The following is a 19,719-nucleotide window of genomic DNA, read 5'->3' as shown; positions in this document are numbered from 1 at the left end:
CAAAACACCAGTGTTTCTTCCCTTCCTTCCTTTTCTCCCATATAAATTCAATGAGAAACTATGTTGTTATTTATTAGATTTATGTACCATCATTTCCATAAAAAGGCTTAGGGTGGCTTCCAGTAAAAGACTGAATAACTTATTAAATCAGATAGAAAACTAAATAAGAAACACTCTATAAGAGTGGGAATAATCACTTCCCAGCAGATCAAGGGAAGTGATTATTCCCCTCTATTCAGCACTGGTGAGGCCACAGCTGGAGCACTATGTCCAGTTCTGGGCACCCACTCCAAAAAGGATGGGGACAAATTGGATGGAGTGGTGGGGGTCAGGCAGGCGAGCCAAGCACCGCCCTTCCTCCATCCCCCCAGTCTCCCAAATAATATTTTCTCCCATTGGCTATGGAGAAGACTGAGAGGGGATTTAATAGCAGCCTTCAACTACATGAAGTGGGGGTCCAAAGAGGATGGAGCTGGACGGTTTTCAGTGATGGCAGATGACAGAACAAGGAGCTATGGTTTCGAGTTGCAACAAGGGAAGCTGAGGTTACATATTAGGAAGAAACTTCATCGCTAGGAGGGTAGTAAAACACTGAAACAGGTTACCTAGAGAGGTTGTGGATTCTCCATCCTTGGAGGTTTTTAAGACCCAGCTTGACAAAGCCTTGGTTGGGATGATCTAGTTGGGGATGGTCCTGCTTTGAACAGGGGGTTGGACTAGATGTGACCTCCTGAGGTCTCTTCCAATCTGAATTTTCTATGATTCTATAACAAAACATAAAATCGTAGAGAAGTAGGGCTGGAAGTGACTTCCATGGGTCTAGTCCAAGCCCCTGCCTGAGGTAGGTCCATCCCTATCCAAACCAACCTATGCAAATCCATAATCTAGCCTTTGAGTAAAAAAAACTACCATCAACCCTGATGCAACTCAAGACATAACACCCTAACCTGCCATGGGTAAGGCAGGCGGGCCAGGGCAGCCAACACGCTGCTTCTGTTAAAGGTTGTTAATGTATGCTCAAGAGATCCCAGGTAAAGACCCATGCCCCCACACTGCAGAGGAAGGCACAATCCATATCTCAGTCTGTACCAGCCCCAAATTCCTTCCTGATCCCAAATACGGTGATTGATCTGACCCTTAAGAGAGGGGCAAGACCATCTAGCCAGGAACCTCTGGCTTTGTCCCAGCGGAAGCATTCACACAGCCCAGTTAAAAAAAACCCATCCTGGCTGCAGTCAACACCTAATGCTCCCGGGGAAGGCTTGAAAAAATAGCCCAGGTTAACTTGGCTTGCTAAATGCTTGCCAAATAAAAATGTCTTGCAGCACTTCCATGTCTTGCAGAACTTCCAGAAGATTTCTAGGTTTGGACTGACAAACCTCAAGCAGGAGGGAGTTGCACAGTATAGGAGCAACTGCTGAGAAAACCCCGCCCCCACCATGTTTTGGCCAAGAGCACTTGGTGCACAGGTGGTACCTGCAGGAGGCTGTTCTTGGCTGACCCGAGGGATCAAGGTGGGACATAAGGGAGAAGCCAGTCCCTTAGGTATGCAGGGCCAGACTGTTTAGGGCATTATAGGTCCTTCTCCTCCACAAGTCAGGGGGTCTGCCCAGCCCCATCAGCTCCGTCTTGTCTGAATCCAACTTCAGCTGGTTCCACTGCAGCCGGTCCTCAATTGCAGCCAGGCATTGGGTAAGGAACAAGCTTGCTGGGTCTGGGTTAGATAAGAGAGATAGAGCTGAGTGTTGTTATCATACAGATGACACCTCGCTCCAAATCTCTGTACAATCTTGTCCAGTGGCCTCTAATATACATTGATAGGAGGGGTGACAAGTTGGAGCCTTAGAAAACCCCACAGGAAAGATACCAAAGAGGAGACAAGCACTTAGCCATTACAGTCCTCTGGGAGTCCCTGCTAGCGAACAGCAAAACCAATTTAGAGCTGTCCCACAAATCCCCACCAGGTCATGTCATTGTTTTATTAGCACTTCATAGTCAACTGTATCAAAGGCTGTGGAAATATGAGGTAAGATCAGCAGGGCCCAATTTGTCCCGTCGATCTTCAGGAAAAGATCATCAACCAAAGCCACAAGTGCAGGCTCTGTGCTGTGCCCAGGATGAAAGCCAGACTGGCAGGGTCCAGGAATGTGATGGCATCCAGAGCTGTCAGGTGATCACCTGCTCATCAGTGACATTGTCCAAAAAGGGGAAGGTGGGAATCAGTGTCAAGAGATGGCTCCTTGAGTAACAGCTGCACAGGTGTAGACTTAAGGAAATCTAGCACCTTGTTCTCCTGAAGGGAGGCATTGACAACCCAATCTCCTCCCAGGCTAGTTGTCAACCCCTGACAACCCCAGTGGCTCCAGTCTCTCCCTTCTGGCTTTTAATAAGCCAGGATGGGTAGGGGTCCAATTCAGAAGTGGTCACTTGCCTCCCCACAGGCACAACCTCTTCATCAGTGGGTGAGAGCAATTGAAACTGGCCCATAAGAAGTGGACAAAAATAGAGATTCCCCAACCATGAACTCTGACTCTGTAACTAAAATGGTGGTTCCCCAAGCCATGCTGGATATGAACAGTTTTGTCTGCAAAGTAGGTGGCCAACTCATCATGTCAGACTGTAGATGTCTTGATCGTCTCTACCTAGAAATCTAGGTTAACCAGGCCTTTCATCACCTGGAACAATTTTGCCAGATGGCACCTGGTAGATGCAATGGCAATGAAGAAATAAAGTTTCTTTGCTGCTGCTACTGCCATGGCTTGTCCAAAAAGAGGAAGGTGGGGAATCAGTGTCAAGAGATGGCTCCTTGAGTAACAGCTGGACAGGTGTAGACTTAAGGAAATCCTTTAAGAGGGATCTGTGCTGCAATCAGTCAGCTTTGATGCAAGTCAAGAGCTACCTGTGCTCTGCCTCCCCTCCCATTTCAGCTGCCTCAATTCACTTGTGTACCAGGGAAATCTATGCTGCTGCAGAGGTGGGAGCAGATGCCTGGATACTGCTTTGTCTGTGACTGAGGTTAGTATGCTACTCTGCAGCTCATCCAGGCCACCGATGGAGTAGCGGTCAAGGTCAGTGGGAATGCGTCTCAGAGTGTTATGGAGTCCCAGTGGCTCCATGAGTCCCTGGGTTTGAACCAACCTAGCTGGTCCACCACTCCAGTGGGGGCATTGGAGATGAGGGGTCTGTACCTCTAGAAGACAGTGGGCTCACCATGACAGTGGCATCTTAATGACACCCCCAATTATCGGAGCCCCTGTTTCCAGGCAGGTATAAAATATGGGTCCAGTGTGTGGCCTGCCTCAAGTATTGGCTCAGTTATTATCTGGGAAAGCCCTATGGTGGTTGTGGTGTCCACTGAAGTCCTGCTCCAGTCTGGAGGAACCAGCCTCAGCATGAATGTTGAAGTCACCCAAGACAGTAAGTCTGGGTGCCCTCAACACCACTTCCGAGATCAGCTCAGCTAGCTCTGGCAGCGGGGTGATCAGTACACCAGCAGGATCCCCAATCTACCCCTGGCCTCTAAAATGAGGTAGATACACTCTGTGTTGGACAAGTTAGGCACTGGATACCTTCCACAGGCCATATCTTCTTCATAGACCACTGATCCTCTGCCCCACACCTCCTGATCCTAGATTGATGCTGCACTGAGTACCTGGCTGGGAGCACCTGGGCAAACACTGCCCTAGCCAAGTCTCAGTGATACGTGCAAGGTCAGCAGCCTCATCCCAGATAAAACCAAAGATGCCTGATGTGTTTTACAACTGCAACAGCAACGGGTCAGGATTTCCACTGCCTGTAACCCTGACAGAGATGGAGGAGGGGAAGATGCATGAGTGCCTCCCTCTGTGCCTTGGAGGACGTTTTCTCCTCCACCCTGCTGCCATATCTCCCCCTTTCCCAGCATGACCCTGATAAGCGCAGTTGCTTCTCCATTGCAATGCTTGCCGCCTTCCTCCAACTCCTGGTAAATACCACCAGGTCCTTGGGGTTGATGGTCCACATTAGACCACAAACTCCCTTAGGGAATGAGTGGTTTGGTGGGGAGGGGAAGGCTTGAGCTGGACACCCAGGGATGCTGACTGGGCAGAGAAACAAGCAGAGAAATGTCCCATCCCATCCCACCCTTTTCTCCCTCTCTCAGCCAGGGAAGTCCTCTCCCCTCTTCTCTAGTTCCCACCCCCTGCAAACCTGTGCCCCCCTCTCACTGGGGTTGTCATGGCTGTCCCCCAAATCCACTCATCCTCCCATGTAAAATCAGGACCCTTTATTGGATGAACACGTTACCTTCCTCCCCAAAATGCCATGTTCATGTAAACCACCTGATCCCTCGGTCCGAGATTGTGAGACTCTGAGATGCTGAAAACATAACCGACACTCTCCTTTAAAAGCAGGCTTTCACTGCAGCAAAAAGATGGGTTTTCCCTTCAAACAAATGAGGTGCTTTTGTTAATCGTTCTATTTAATTATAGGTGCTTATCAGACAGATAATATTAAAAAAAAAAAGGCTTAGTGCTACAGTGCACTGCAGCGGCCTTCAACCAGGCTGCATGCCAGCCTGAGGGGCTGTCCAGGTGCACGTAGGCAGGATCGGGGCCTAATGCAGGACCTGGCGGGTCTGAGATGAACGCAAGCGGTCTGCTCTGGAGAAGCAGTGGCAGGATGTGGGAGTGGACAGGTGTTACTCAAAAAGGCCGCATGGTGGCACCATCTGCCAGCTTTCCAGCTCCTGGCTGCGCCAACTTTTTCTCAGCTTCTTTGAACAACTTCAGGCACCAGTAGTTGTGCGATGCCCAACTTTTGTGTCGCCCTCATCTCCCCAGTGCATCTGGCTGAACATCTGGTTGAGCGGTTACCCACACCTATGGCACACAACTAGCTGTGGGCCTAGGCCTGCTCACAACCGGCAAGCCCCTCTGTTTCTGCAAGAGGGGCACTAAATGTGCGATGCTTGATTACTTGGGACAAGCTGAGGAAAAAGCAGGGACGGCGGGTTCATAACCAGTGCTCCAGGGGAGGTGGGAGCAGTGTCTGCTCTCGGTCCTGGTGGGCCCCTTCTCGAGCCGTCACATCACACCCCTGGGGATGTTACAAAAGTCTCGGCCGTCGGACCAGGCTCCGTACAAGCGGTGCCAACTCCGGGCGGGCCTTGCCTTGCAAAACTTTGTGTCTAACCATCCTGGACCCTACAAACGCATCATCTCAACTCTCCGCAAGATGACCTAGCAGCCGGGGGGGGCGCCAGCCAGTGTCCTGCTGCCCACAGGAGAGAGCCCAGAGGCCGGCAAAGCCCCCAGGCCATACCAGGAATCCCCTCCGGACCCCTGAGCAGAGGGGCAAGGCACGGGCCGCTAGCCAGGGGCCAGCAGGAGCCCTGCTGCTGGCCGCCGTGCTCATCTTCACCATCGTGGCCGACGTGCTGGGCAACGTGCTGGTCATCCTGGCCGTGCTGAGGAACAAGAAGCTCCGCAACGCGGGTGAGCCGGGTCCCTGCAGCCGCCCCCCGCGCCCTCTCCAGCCGGCAAGGGGCCGAGGGATGGGCGCCTCCCCACCTGCAGCCCCTCTCCCCTGCCTCTCGCCCACCCTCCCTCCCTCCCTCCCCAAGTCACCTTTCGGAGGAGGGCACCCAGAAGGCGACGGGCGTCCGCTTTGCCGTGTCCCCGCCGAGCCAAGTAAAGAGGCGGCGGTGCCACGGAGCCGGGCGCAGGTGGCGGGGTGATGGAGCCGCAGGCCGGATGCGGGTTTGCGGCTTTTCTGGGAAAGCGGCTTTTTGTCTTCAAACTTTTGCGGGCTGTTTTTCCAGTTTGTCTGTCTGTCTGCCTGCCAGGGACTCGGCCCTGCGGTCCTCACTCAGGTGCGACGCTTGCCTGAGAGGGAAGGGGCAAGGTTGGTCTCCAAGTGAGCAGGGAGGAGGGTTACGGGGCGGCTGAGCCCTTGCTTGTATGGCTCTTCTTTTATTATCCTGCTTTCGGTGTATTTAGCCTACCTGATCTTAAGGCTGCTGTGCTTGTTAGTGATCAGATAAGATCCACAAGTTAGGTCTTCTGCTTGCTTGTCAGTGGATAATTTGAAAGTTTGACAAGGATGCGTGTTTAAACATTTCAGGCGTGCGTGCCCACGAGCTTGCAGAAATGGGTTTTTATTTTTTTGTGATTTGTTGTTAGTAAAAGGTACCTCTGAACCACGAGTTCTGAAGTTTTGCATTTGTTTTAACAATTGAAGGTGTCTGTATTTGGTCTGTGCAATCCTGATATTAGTCACGTCTAAGCACGGTGCATGTGTGTTTTGAGTATGGACTTTTTCCTGCCATTCCCCAATTTTGTATTTTTTTGTCGTTGTAAAGCATTGGATAGAAGCTGCACAGTAGTGACTTTGTAAGCTCTTTGTCGTGCCACTTAAAAATGATAGACTTTAAACTGTATCTTGGTGTGAGCTGTGCCTCTGTTTGCGTCTACAGCAAGGCAGGGAAACTGCGTCCGGACACCTCAAAGGTTTAATAAGCTGCAAGTGAAGTTGCCACAACGTTGTGGTGCATTTAACAAAGTCGTTAGGTGCAGGGGGCACATCTGTTATTCCTGGGTGAACCTGTCGGATCTAGTCTATATGGCAACATTGTACTAAGTTTAAACTGAGGAGTTTAAACCTAGTGCAATGTTTAAATAGGAGTTTAAACTTACTCAACCCTGAACATCAGGTTGGGGAAGTACTGCTCTGATTTTGAACGTAGAGACTTTAATGATCAGTGACCCTGGGAAGGAGAAACTGTGAACTCCTTAAACACAGCACATGAAAGAGTGACAACCAGCTAGTGACATTCATACCTGAAACAGCCAACACAGCATTCAGATGTAGCATCTTCTCTTTCTCCCTCAACCCCCCTTGGATACACAGGTCCTAGCCAACTACTGTGCAACTTAGTTGTGAACTTGCTTAGGAAGAGCTGGCCAAGAGGCAATCACAGGCTATCGTAATGGAAGGTAACCTTCCAGATCTAGCACAGCCGGGGCTCAGGCCAGGATATGGACCCGAAATTCGCAGTTGAAAGGGACTGATGCACACACAGTACCTATATTTACACACCAGAGGTACTGCTAGCCTGAGTGGCGTCCTGAGATATCGTAGGGCACTTTGATTTTCCTGGTAAAATTGCCTTTTACTTCTCCCAGTGCTGTCATAGTTAAACAAAATAGCAGTGAATCATTTTGTGGGGGAAGAGGGCTCATTTGCTTAATTTAGTGTTCTGCGACTGCCCATAGCCGAGGCAGTGTGCAACTTCTTAGACAGGGATGAAAGGCTCTTGGGGGACTTGTTGGACAGTGAGCCCTGTCTGCAGAGTTATATTATCTTGGTGATTTATGCCTGCATTCTCACAAATGCTACAGGCAATTACCAGCGTGATGCTCTGCTGCTGAAATACTTTTGGAAACAAAGGTACAAGTGTCAGTGCCAAGCAGTGCCATGAGACCACCCATTCCTCCTGACTCTTATTCTTTCTGTGCCCTTATTTATTGCGCTCCATCATGTGTCTCTGCGCAGGGGGCTGAATGCCGTAGGTAGTGTTTGTCCAAGACCAACCAAACAACCCCCACATCCTCTCCAAAATACATCTTCCCCCAACTTGTGTCTGAGTGATGTGTATGAAGTGTGCTGTGAGTAGCTCTCCCAAATGGAAGGGGGGCCTAGTCCTCCTTCTGGCAAAAAGCGTGGGCAGCAGAGGGGACCCTCAAGTTGAAAACTATAGTCCGAGACTTCAGGACCAGAACAGCAGCTAAGGGTTTGTTCGTTAAGGGAGACAGTGGATTTAAAGCACAGTAGCTATTTCTGAGCAGTTGTTGTGGACTCTCTCATCTGGAATAACTGTAGGTAGATGAGACCCACGGTGGAGCGTGCAAGGCCTTTTGTCAAAGGGAATGAGAATTGGGTGGTGGTGAGAAGTGAGCTTCTGAGGGGAGCCTGAGCTCTGCTGCTCCTTTTGAACAGCTCTGACCCCAGGTAATTCCTGAATAGCTCTGCCCGCTCTCTTCTCTTAGTAGCAGCAGCGTCTTCCTCTGAGAAGTTGCTCTCGTTGTGCTGCAGAGAGGGAGATCTCACGGGTGCTAATATTTTGCCCGCTCAGTCTTGCTTACAGATGGGCATAATTGCAGTGCCCATGCTGTAGCAACTCTGCTCTGGAGTTAGATGAATCTCGGTAGGGCTCTTACGCTGACAGAGCAATTACTACTTTCACAAACTCATAGCATCTGTGTTGTTTCAGGGCTGGTTCATATTCTGGCCCTTTAGTTCATGGATCTAGTACATACAGTATTTTACCCTGTGATCCATATTATCGCTCCTGAGGTGAAGTTAAATGGAGTTGAGAGACATAATGAGCCTGAATCCTCTCTGAATGTGTCCTTATGCCACTGCAAAGGTGTCTTTCTTTGTGAGCGCTTGTCATTACTCATGCACGAGCCTCTGCAGAAATGCTGGCTCTTACAGATGTGAGCTGTTAATCAGTTTTTCAAGTGCAATGATTTCTGAAATAGTCCTAAATTGGCCCTTGATGGAGTTCAGCAGTAGATTTTAAGTTCATACCATGGAGTGCCCTTTTCTGGGTCAAAGCCTTAGATTTCTTTTTTTTCACTATCTCTGCAGCCAAAAAAATGAAAGGACTCCAAAATGTTATATGCAGCTCCTCTTAGTGAGGGCTATCGCTCAGAGAAGTGTCAGCCTAAAAACTGCAAATTTCCCTCTGAACTCCAGCCCAGCCCCTTTTAACCATACAAGTTTCCAGGACAATCCTAAAATTACGTGTGCGCGAGAAACTTGGGCTGCTTTGTATATTCCTTACCAGGGCAGGATTTCTGCACCAAATGATCCAAACATAGACTAGTAACTCTACCACTGGCATGGGGCATAGTCATTTTATACTCAGTGAGCATGCATATGGATTTTACAATGAAATCTTAATCCAGATGCACAGTTTGCCTGCAGAAAGGGTGTGCAGCGTGTATTCTCAGGGAGCTGCCAGTGGCCACTGTGTGTCACCTGGAGCAAGGCAGTTAATTTGCCACCTGCTTGCTGAGAATCCTAATACTGGATTCAGATAAAACCTCCGGTGCTGCTCATCCCTGATCACTTCTTCCAGTGTTTAGAGAGTTTCCTTGTAACACACTTGAAAATGCAGCATTTTTTCCCACCCAGGCAGAGTGTGTTTGGTGTATTAGGCATAGTGGATCTGAGCATGTGCATTTGTTTTGATTGTTTGTCAGGTGGCTTGCAGAGCCATTCATTATAACTGAGAAATACAACCCGGATCCCAGCGGCTTATAAATGAAGGGGAGATTTATGCAAAGGTGTTGTTTTGGGGCTTCTTGAGATGGATTCCATCTGAATTGCAGGCTGTGCCCATGCCACGCAGCATGTGGGTAGTCATAGTCTGCTCCCACTTCATGAAAGTGCTGCTCTTCTCCCCACTCGCCCCCCTTCCCGCACTCCCAGCCCTTGTCACGCTGCCATTGATGCCATAATACGGCTTCTGGTACCTCCTGCGAAAGGTTCCTCCTATATATTCCTCCCCGAGGATGGCTGCTGGCCTCCCCCTTTTGCTGAAGAGTCCTTATTCTACAGATCTCCATCCGGGCTCTTTTTCTGTGCTATTGGAGATGGTTAACCTCTTCCCCATGTCCACAGCAACAAACTGGACTCTCCAGTTGCCATGCTTTAAGGTAGGTTCAGAGGTAAAGATCACTTCCACACCATGGACCACGCTAGGAAGTGCTTCATGCCAGCCTGGTGTGCTCAGTCTTATGTACACTGTGCCCCAAAGCATAATGTAATTGCCTTCAATCAAGGCTAGGCAGTCTCCAGTAAACCTTTGCCCTTGAGCAGTTGTGCTAACATGTGCCTAGTGCTGCTCTTGGTGACTACAGTCCATTTCAAGTGTGCCGTGCTGCCCATGGTGTGCCTTTGCTGGCATAGACCTGCCCTTGGCGGCTGCTCTGCCAAAGCCATGAATTGTGCCTGTCCATTAAACAGCCACTTAACGGTGGGGCTGTGTCTCTGCAGCAGGGGCAACATGAGGGCATCAGGCTGAACTGAGCTCAGCATCCCCTGGTATAAATGCCCCTGTTCCTGAAAGTTGCTTGTCTGGGTTTCTGTGACTGAGGCATGGCCTGCCAAGGGACTCAGGCTGGAGGTTTCTGATGAAAGCACGGCCTGTTGGAGGCACAAACTTTCCCTCTTGAAACCCTGGGTGCAAGGCTCTGTTGTGTGCTGCCAGTTAGTGCTCATTGCATCAGGGAAGGAGCCTTTGCACCAGACAATCTCTGCTCATCCCACACTTGGGTAAGGAGCAGGTGTGGGGGGATTGTCCCTCAAGCCGGGATCCCTATGGATGGAGTGGGGAGGGGCGGATCACAGCAGTGGGCAGCAGTGGAGGGACATGCACTAGGATCCAAAAGTGAGGGCTTGGGGTAGAGTCACACGGAAGAGGATGGGGCACTTATGTCAGGGAGGGCAGGGCAGGGCAAGGGCTCACAAATAAGTGGGCAGCCAGCTTTGGCTTTGGGAGTGGAGCGGGGTAGGAGCCATCGTGGGGGCTGGAAAACAGTGGACGGCGGAGCAGGGGCAATTCTGTTTGAAGCGCAGCATTGCTTTCCCCAGAGCTGTGACTAACCGAGCCAGTGCCCTGTTCACTGCCTAGGCTGGTGCTGCAATCAGCTGCAATAAGCCAGAAAGTGGGTAGTGCTGCTGGGATATCACAGGGATCAAACAGAGCATCAGATAGAGGTCCCACAGGGCAGGATGGCAGCAAAGGGAGCAAATGGCTCAATTGCTCATAACTAATGAAGCCTCTGGTGAGGATGGTTTAGTAGATGAACTCAAGAGACATCTTTGCTATCCTCAAGTGGGATTGCTTAGTGGAGCCAGGTGGGGTAGGAAGCAGAAAGGGGAGGAAAGGAGCATTGTGCTTTCTCTCTGGAAACAGCTCTGCCAGGGGAGTTGCTGAGTGGGCACATGAGGTTGGTGCTCAGGGCACAGCCTTCCTGCCTTGCCGGAGACCACTACATGGGTGTGCAAGATTTTGGGGCCAAAGTTAGGATGAGGGTATTCCCTGCACTGCCTGATGCTCCTTCAGACCAAGTACAGCCCCACTAGCCCTGAATAATGGGGCCTGGTGTCACCCGCAGTGTGAGACCTGGCAGAATCGTGAGCAGACGGCGTGGGCTCGCTGCTCACTGCTGGTACTTGTCTTGTGAAGTGCTCAGCAATCATGAGATTGGCTGGTTGGTTTTTGTAGCTGCTAGGAAATGGCTTTTTTTTTTTTTAGTGAAAGCTGAGATTCTCATTAATCACATGAGCTGGGGCTTTCCTAAAACTGCCAAATACTGAACAGCTGGTGATAAAAATGGTGAGAGATGGGAACTGTGTGTGTACAACGGCAAGCTGTTGACCTTCCCTGGCAGCAGTGAGGCAGTATTAACTATGAGAGAGTTGAAACTTTTCTGCACACACAAAGCAGGTGTTGCCGCAGTCCTGATAATCCATGTAGGAGATTCCTAGGTAAAGAGTCTCACTTATTTCCCCCTTGCTCGCTGCCTCAGTGCTTGGCCTGCTGTGTTCATGTGAAGATCTTGTTCCTGCAACTATTTCCAGGGAAATAACAATGGGGTAAATTAAACTCTATGAGAGCGTTGCATTAATTAGAATACCGGCATGTATCCATCCTGGGGCTGTGAGCCTTGATGGACACCAGAGAGAGAGAACAGCCCTTGCCACAAAGAAACCCAGTGGCCCAGATCCTGCAGAGTGCTGGGTGCCCTCGATTCCCACTGGAGTTAAAAGCAGATGAACTCAGCTGCTCACAGGACTGGGCTCCACATTAGACTGCACTTAGGGTGGAGGGAAGGCGGATATTAAGAGTGAGGCAATGGTGTCCCTCTAAATCCTTTTCCAAACTGCTTGCTTTGTTCTGTTAAACAGATAAAGCCCAAACCTGCACTCGGTGACAGCTAAACCTGCAACATCGAGCTGTACTGAATGGCTCTGAGAGCGGCCCGAGTGTGTGCGGTTGGGATCCATGGCTGCCATGAGCACAGTAACTGAGGCTTAATCAACTGACACCTCTTACATTAAGATTTATCATGCAGATATGCTCCCCTGGGTTAGCCAGATTAAGAAATGCTGACCTCCTGGTGAGCAGCTACCTGGTCTCTGTTGCCTTCAGGTCCAATTATCCTGGCGGATCACAGCCGAGAAATGCTTGCCTAAAGTCATTGCGTCGGGGAAGAAACAAACCATGAAGGGAGAGAGATTTAAGCTGCTGCGTTCACTGTCAGTTCCTGGTGACGTGAAATTTCCATGCATCTTGTCGGGGTGGAGGAATGACATTCTCTGCTGGAAATGTTTCGGTCCCCAGAGAAGTTATGGCCAATTCTTCTGCACAAGCAATTCTTTGGGTAACTTCTGGCTGGGGACGGAAAGGATGAGACTGGCCTGTAGCAGGCTGGTGAGGAAGAACTTGCAAGGTGGCTGCTGAGCGTATCTCGGAGGGTTGTTATAGAAGGGCGGGGGCTCCAGCTAATGGAAGAAATGCTCCCGAAGAATGAGAACACAATATATTCTTCCTAGTATCCCATATCTCGTGGCTATTCAGCCGGTCCCACTGTTCCTAGACGTGCCTTTCTGCACACCCCACTTTGTTGTACTTTAATGCTGGCTCATATAACTTGTATTAGCGGGGACTGGATGGCGGAAGGTGCCATCTCCAGGGCTTTTTAATCTACCTGCATCACATCTGACTCAGGAAATCCAAGTGGAAGTGCCAGTGCGGGGAGTGTTTGGCAGCCGAGTACAGTTCTGTATTTGGAAGGCCCAAGACACCTTGTTGTCTGATGAGTTTCTGATCCGTCTTCTCTTAACCCTCGGTGTCTTTGCTTCCCAAAGGAAGATTTAATCCTGTGCTGGAATCCTATTAGAATAACTGAGCGCATTGGGACTGGCAGGGCACAATGCGCTGTAAGCAATTCAGCAATTCAGTGGCAGGTCTACTTTTCACCTTGGCCACCTGGCTGCAGCCTCACAGAGAGTACTCTTTTTTGTTCCTGTTTGTGTAAAAGGAGAAGAAGGTTTCCTGTAGGTCGGAAGACTGTAAGGGATGAGTTGTGAAATCAGCGCCTGAGAACTGTCCGAGCCCCAGTTCTGTGTTGGGGACATTTCAGTCAAATTGTTGTGAGCACCTGGCAGGTGTCACCTGGGTTCTCAAAGGTGCCAGCCCTCACCCTCCTTTGCTGAATGTGTTTTGGGTAAAGCCTCCCTGATCTGAATTGCACTTGCTCCTGGAGCAGTCTTGTCAGCTTCAGTGGGTTTGTTCCCTTTAATGCGACTTGCGTGAGTGAAGGATTGTAGACGGAGCTCTTTTTATGATAGAATTGCCAAGCCGCGTGTCCCCAGCAGCTATCAAAGTCTGGTCTGTGTAAGAAAGCTGCCAGGCAGAATAACAGCCCTGTGACTTCACTAGCATAGGCCCCTGCATTGAGTCTGCTGCAGAATAAATGGGACTGTACTCCAGTTCTTACACTAAAATGAAGCGGGCTTTATCTTTGTGTAGGGGGCACACATGGCTAATAGAGTTATGCTGCTGTAGCTCTGCAAGTCAGTTTGACAGTGTAGACAAGCTCGTTTTCATGTTGGCTCTGCCTGAGATCACATGTAAGACAAGACCTTCCCAACAGCATGCAGCACTGCCCTTCTGTTAGGTACCAGGGTGGATGCTAGCCCTGCTGTGGGAGGAGCGGCTTGGTGACCGGTGCCCTTACTTTGCTTTTCAGTTTTGCAGGGGCTCCTCTTCCTGGACTTCCACCTTCTCTTGTTGGCTAGAGCACGCCTTTCTGATGTGGTTTTTCCTCCATATACTTATGCTCAGATTTCAGGCTGACCTTCAATCATTAAAATCACCAGAGAGCCTGAGCAGTGCAAAATGGAGCTGCTTGCCTTCAGTTGTTGCAATGCCTGCAGAGACTTTCTGGTCAGTCTGAGTGATTCCTTTGTAATCTGTCATTGCTGAACCTCTAGGTCAGGGGAGGTCAAACTCATCCAGCCCACAGGGCTGGTCCTGGGTGCTGCATGCACCCAGGACCAGCCCCACACTCCCTGTGCAGGGGGAGTCTGGTACATGTCACAGCAGCACATGGGTCCAGTCCAAGACACGGGGACAGCACTGGGGGCTGGATGAGATCCACCCTGTGGGCTGTGTCTGACACCTCTGATCTAGGGCATGCCTCTTGGCCTGGCTGTTGTCATGTCACTCAAAATTAAGAGGCTCCTACTAAGGGATACATTCCACTACTGGCTGTTGGGGTGCCTCAAACGAGGGTCTCCATCTTTGGTACCTGTTTGCTAGAGTGGTCCAGTATGCAGAAATGAATGGCTGGGACAGCGTGATGTACAGCTCTTAGCTGCTTTTGTAATGAAAGCATTTAGCTGCCATGCCAGTGTGGATTATAGGGCTTGGCAAATGCCTTTATGAACTAAAGGAGGATATAATGTGATGTATCTAGTATATGCATGCATAATATACTGGGTTTGTATCCCACCCTTGACCTAATCTATTCATGGGCTCTTTGAGAAGGCTGAATACCAAAAAGAAACAGAGAAGAGAATTCAAAGAAGTGTGCTCAGACGACTTTCTCTCTCTCAAACCCTTGGAAGTACTTGAAAGACTCAGCTCTAATGGGATTGTAGGTGCTTTGCACTAACCTTGAAAAGATGCAGCGTAAAAGACTTCTGATTCAGTTTTTGTCCTCCTTCTGGGCACGAAATGATCCACTTTTTAATAGATGGCTGAGCTGTTGTAATGTATTTAAAATAGCAAAAGACTAACAACAGATACAGGATTGGAAAGAGAATTCAGTGCAAAGCTACTAAAAGGATGCCATGAGTTTGAAGTCTAGTTAAGTTTATTAAAGAGCTGGCAGTGGTTTTGGCCTGGCCCTATTAGTCCCCTGCAATTTTTATAGCTTTGCAATCTCATTTTGTAAAATATTCTGCGCTGCTTTGTTGCCGAGTGGCAAGACTGATTAGAAAGTTACTTTGCAGAAAAAGAGTAATAGCTTGTACAAAAAGCTGTCAGATCCAGAAAGCAAATGTGTCTTTAAACAAAGATGGTGTTTGTAAGCACAGCAGGCAAAGCATTGGTGACTCTTAAATGGATCATGTGCCTTTGACGTAGTCATCTGTTGTCTACATAGTTCTGCCACTGATACTAAATCAGTGAAATGACTATTCTGATGCTTCAGTTCCTGGTGTCTTGAAAAAAAAGGCAAATTACTTTGTGGATCTTTATGTCTAGATGCAGCGTGTGAGGTCTGAGAGCATGGGCGGATGGTGCTGGTTGGGAGGTATATCCATGACCTGTCATTCACGATAGCCCATGTTCTCAGAACTCACACACTGATCCTTGTTGTGGCCATGCAGCCCTGGCCCCTTCCCTGCCATCTGCCCAGAGGCATGCGTGCCAAGCAAAATGTCTTTGAGTGCCACACTCTAGCACCCATGCCAGGGGTTGCCTACCCCTGTTCCAGATGCTCCCAAGACCACATTAGAAGAATCAGCATATGTTTACATGACTCTGGCTGCGGCTCATATAGCCACAGCTTTAAGCCACCCAATGCAGCTGTAGCAGTATGGAGCTCAGTGCAAGGGGCAAACACCACCCAAGAAGCCAAGTGCATACTCGGGCATCCAGAACATGGGCTCAACATCTGTTACAGAGTTGCCTACAATCTCTGGCTCCCCCTGGGCAGCTGGTTTTAAAGTTTGGGTGGAGCAGGACTCAAAAGCCCGCTGGGTCTGCCTCTGAATATGACTTTGGCTGGGTGCAGTTGTAATGGTTGTAACCTTCTACCAGGCTATTATGGGGGGAGTTGAGAAAACAGACAAAGCTGAAAGAGGAGGCAGAGTCTACAGAATTGTGTCATGTACATGTAGGTAGAGTAACTTGTCTGAATGCACTAAGTCCTGAATGCCAAAGGCAAATTTTGGCCGGTGTTTTTGGTACTGCAAGTAGCTTGCGGCTGAGTAGGGGAGGGAGCTGAGTGGGGAACCTTGCCTCTTTAGTGTGGTTTCCTGCCATCTTCATGGATCTGTGGATGTGGGTATGGAAGGCCAGTTTCTTCTCATCTCCCTGTTGGTAAAGTGCTGGGTGCAAGGCTGGTGTGGGAAGATGAGCAGCCTTAGTCTTTTATGAGCATTTTATATGGAACATGTACTGTGGGCAGGCACTGTGCTGACTCTGCCCAGAGGGCCATCTCGGTTCTCCATATTATTAATAGTTTAGAACAGAACTGGGCACTCACATATTGGAAAGTGATGCAGTTAATATGTATTCCCTCATGCTGACCCATGGTATCTACCTTCTAGGAGGACATGGTAACAGCAGGCACTAGTGACTCCATTGTAGGCAGTCTCAGCTGAGAGGTTTGGTACCTTCCCTTTCACCCTTGCTGAGTGGACATACAGACAAGTTATCGTGAGGTCTTACTGTGCATCAGCTGCTCTATACAAACTCGTTTGCATGATAACTGGAAGGTCAACCCCAGGCACAGGGTGTGGAGACAAAACATGTTTGCTCTGGAGGTTTCTGAACTTACTTTGGAGAAAAACAGTGCACACCGTTTACGGAAGGGAAGATGCTTTTCCTCAGTATAAAGTTCCTTCTGAAGAAGTGAAAAACAAAATTACACTGGAGAAAGTCATGTTGGCCCTTGTGTTTTATGTCCAGAACTGTTGTCATCATCGTGTTATATGGCAGCATGATTTTAGCTGTCAGTGAAAAGTCACCAGGGTTTAACTTCCTTTAAGAGCCTGCACATAATTTTACTGGGAAGCAGGTGACGTGGGAAGTACCCATCCCATTTTATTTGCAGTAAGTAACTTGTGTGTTCGTACCCCTGGAGAATAATCTCTGTAGATAACAAGACACAGGCTCAGGGGACTGTGATGACATTTGCACTGTATGGGAGGTTCAAAGCATCCTGGGATGCTGGAGGGCTGTGAGTTAATTTGAATCTGGAGGGGATCTGGGACAGAAGTTCAATAAACCAGTTTAGCCTAAATCAGTTAAGTCTGATAGTACATCCATCTTGGTTTATTTTAAACCAGTTTCAGGCATTTTGAAAGGAGTTTGTGCACTGAACTTCTGGGCTAGGGACATAAGTTACACATAAAGCAGTTTAAGTAATCAGAAACTGATTTAAATCTGTAACAGAATAGAAGTTCCATGCACAAAAAAGTTTTAAAATGGCTGAAACCAGTTTAAGGCAAACCTGGGTGAACATAGTATCAGACTTAACAAATTTGGGTCAAACTGGTTAATGAAACTTCTGTCCCAGACCCCTTCTTGGTTCAAGTTAAATCACTGTTCCCCACCATCCCAGCATGCTTTCCAGCCCTGGTCTATGCTTTCCAGCTGTCTGCTTCAGAGAACAGGGCTGGCCCTGCCCCTCTTCTCCCTATCAGGAGCAGTGAGGGCTGGCTGATAAGGCTGGGTGGCAGGGGGCTAAGCCCAGTTGGGGATGCAGAACAGTCTGGGGGGGATTGTCCCTCCCCCCCACAAACCCATCTGGGGTCTGGGGCCAGGGAGGGGGTAAAAAGCCCCTTCAAACTTACTCACCTGCTCAAACTTACTGCCTGACAAGGCGTGTGCAGAATCATTCCCACTGCAGGCATGTGGCTGCATTTCCAGAATCAAAAGTGAATGCCTGCTCAATTGCTGATCAGTTCAATCTACGCAGTTTAGACAAACCTGCAAAGATTAAATTGATTTAGTCTTGGGTTCTTTGACTGTCAGGACTTCAAAGGGCCTCAAACTTCCTGCTGGCTGCAACTGTGGACTACAAATCCCAGAGGCACTGGAAGCAGGAAGAAGAAGTGGTGAGCAACCCTGTAGAGTCCTGTTGCTGTGATTCTGGACTACAAATCCCAGAGACCTCAGGGGCAGCAGGAAGAGGAAGTAACAGCTAGAGAACCCTGCTCTGGCCCCCCTCCCACTTTGCTTCTGGGCTGGGCCACTGCAGGCATGTGGCTGCATTTCCTGAATCAGAGGTAAATGTCTGTTCACTTCTGTTTCAATTTAACCTGCAAAGACTGAATCGATTCAGCCTCGGGCTTTTTGACTGTCTGTACCTAGCCCTGTCATATTACAGATTTGAACCAGTTTCCAATTGCATATACTGGTTTACATGTCATTTCTGTCCCTAGCTCTACTGGCAAGTCAGCTGTGCAGATATGAGATAGTATTAAGTCTTAACGTGTGTTTGCTCTGAAACTGTTCTAGCTTTATGACGGCACAACATTCCACAGACTTAAACACTTTAAAGGTAACCTGTAACAGCTGCCAGAGTCTGACTGTATTCCCAACCTCCTCTTACTGGTAATGTAGCTTCTCTCTACATAGTTTGCTTCTCTCTGCATTCTTTGTCACTAAATGCATCATAGTTTATCGTTCTAATAACTCCCCACTTTGGAATTAATTAAGGGTTGCCCAAACATGCTACCTCTGATTCCAGACTGTCATTGCCAAGAGTGGATTTCTGTCGGGAAAGATCTTACTTTCAAGTAATTCATTTAGATTCTCATTCTATATTTTCCTCATGCTTGTGATTGCCCTGTCTCATTGATTGATACCTCCAATACTGTACAATGCTGTAAAGATCATATCTTGAGAAATGAGAAGCAACCTGAAGTTTAAGGTGCTCACGGAGCAACTTTGGAATGGAATTTACAGGTGTTGCAAAAATACACCGTACAAAGACATAAATGACCTAATTTCTGCAAAGATCTTCTGTTCTCTGCTTTTTTCCCTGAATAGTAACTGACCTGCTTTAAAGCAGTTTCACTAGTCATTAAAATGTACTTCTATTATTTAAAAAGCAAGCAGCAGCAGAAGATGAAACTCTCCAAAATATGCCTGTGGTATTTACAAGGAAAGGGGTGGCAGAGTGGATACACTTTCTTGTTGCCATCTCTACAGGCACCAGTTTGAGACTTGCTGAAGGTTGCCCCGAGCCCATCTCTCCCTTGTGTGTTGTTGCTTACAGAAGCAGGTGTGCTTCAGCTCTGCTTGCACAATAGCCTGCTAGGCTTGGGTAGATCTTTAACCTGTGTGCGCACACAAACAGACATATGTTGCCTTAACTCAAAGGCAAAATTTAGTGGGTTTTTTAATTTGCTCTAGCAGGCATATTCTTGCTCCATTTCCAGTACTTTATTTCACTGTATATGAGAGAGAGAGGAGCTATATGCTTTGATTATAAACATATACTCTTATGGCTAATCCAACATATGCATTTCCTTGGTCAGGAGATCCATCACCCGGTCAGGGGGGCCGTGTGTAGACGAAATGAGGGGCATGCGTGTATGACACTTTAAAGTGTGTTACATGCTTTTGCACCCCTTTTAATGGTGTTGGTGTTTGCATGTGTTGGCGGTGTATTGTGCAGTAATTCCAGCCGCTGTAGCAAATTCAGTGGCGTAATGCACCTTAAATGACTTGGGGCACTGCAAAACTCTGAGGAGTTTTAGTTTACTGCCCTACAGCCGTGGAGCGAAGCACCGGGCTCTGTGCAGCTCAGGGGCTCTGCAGGAAGCCCGTGCAGGCAGCCTGGCAGCAGCTTGGGAAGGCAGGATCCACCCAAGAAAAGCGGCAAGCCTGATTTTTTTTTTTTTTTTTTTTTTCCCCGT

The 19,719-nt window shown here is 48.7% G+C and overlaps 1 protein-coding gene across 1 annotated transcript in view; it reads left to right on the top strand.

Annotated features, from left to right (window-relative positions):
• Positions 1–2,519: 2,519 nt before the first annotated feature.
• Positions 2,520–19,719, top strand: part of GPR50 (G protein-coupled receptor 50) — a 49,097-nt gene continuing 31,897 nt past the window's right edge. The window contains exons 1-3 of the mRNA XM_025205355.1: positions 2,520–2,591; positions 3,902–3,964; positions 5,330–5,474. Coding sequence (XP_025061140.1) covers positions 2,520–2,591; positions 3,902–3,964; positions 5,330–5,474 — 280 coding nt within the window. The remainder of the gene's footprint in view (positions 2,592–3,901; positions 3,965–5,329; positions 5,475–19,719) is intronic.

This window comes from Alligator sinensis, unplaced genomic scaffold, assembly GCF_000455745.1.
Source record: "Alligator sinensis unplaced genomic scaffold, ASM45574v1 scaffold207_1, whole genome shotgun sequence".
Classification (NCBI taxonomy): Eukaryota; Metazoa; Chordata; order Crocodylia; family Alligatoridae; genus Alligator; species Alligator sinensis.
The sequence above is the reverse complement of the archived record's forward strand: the minus strand, read 5'-3'. Positions and strand labels throughout refer to the sequence as shown.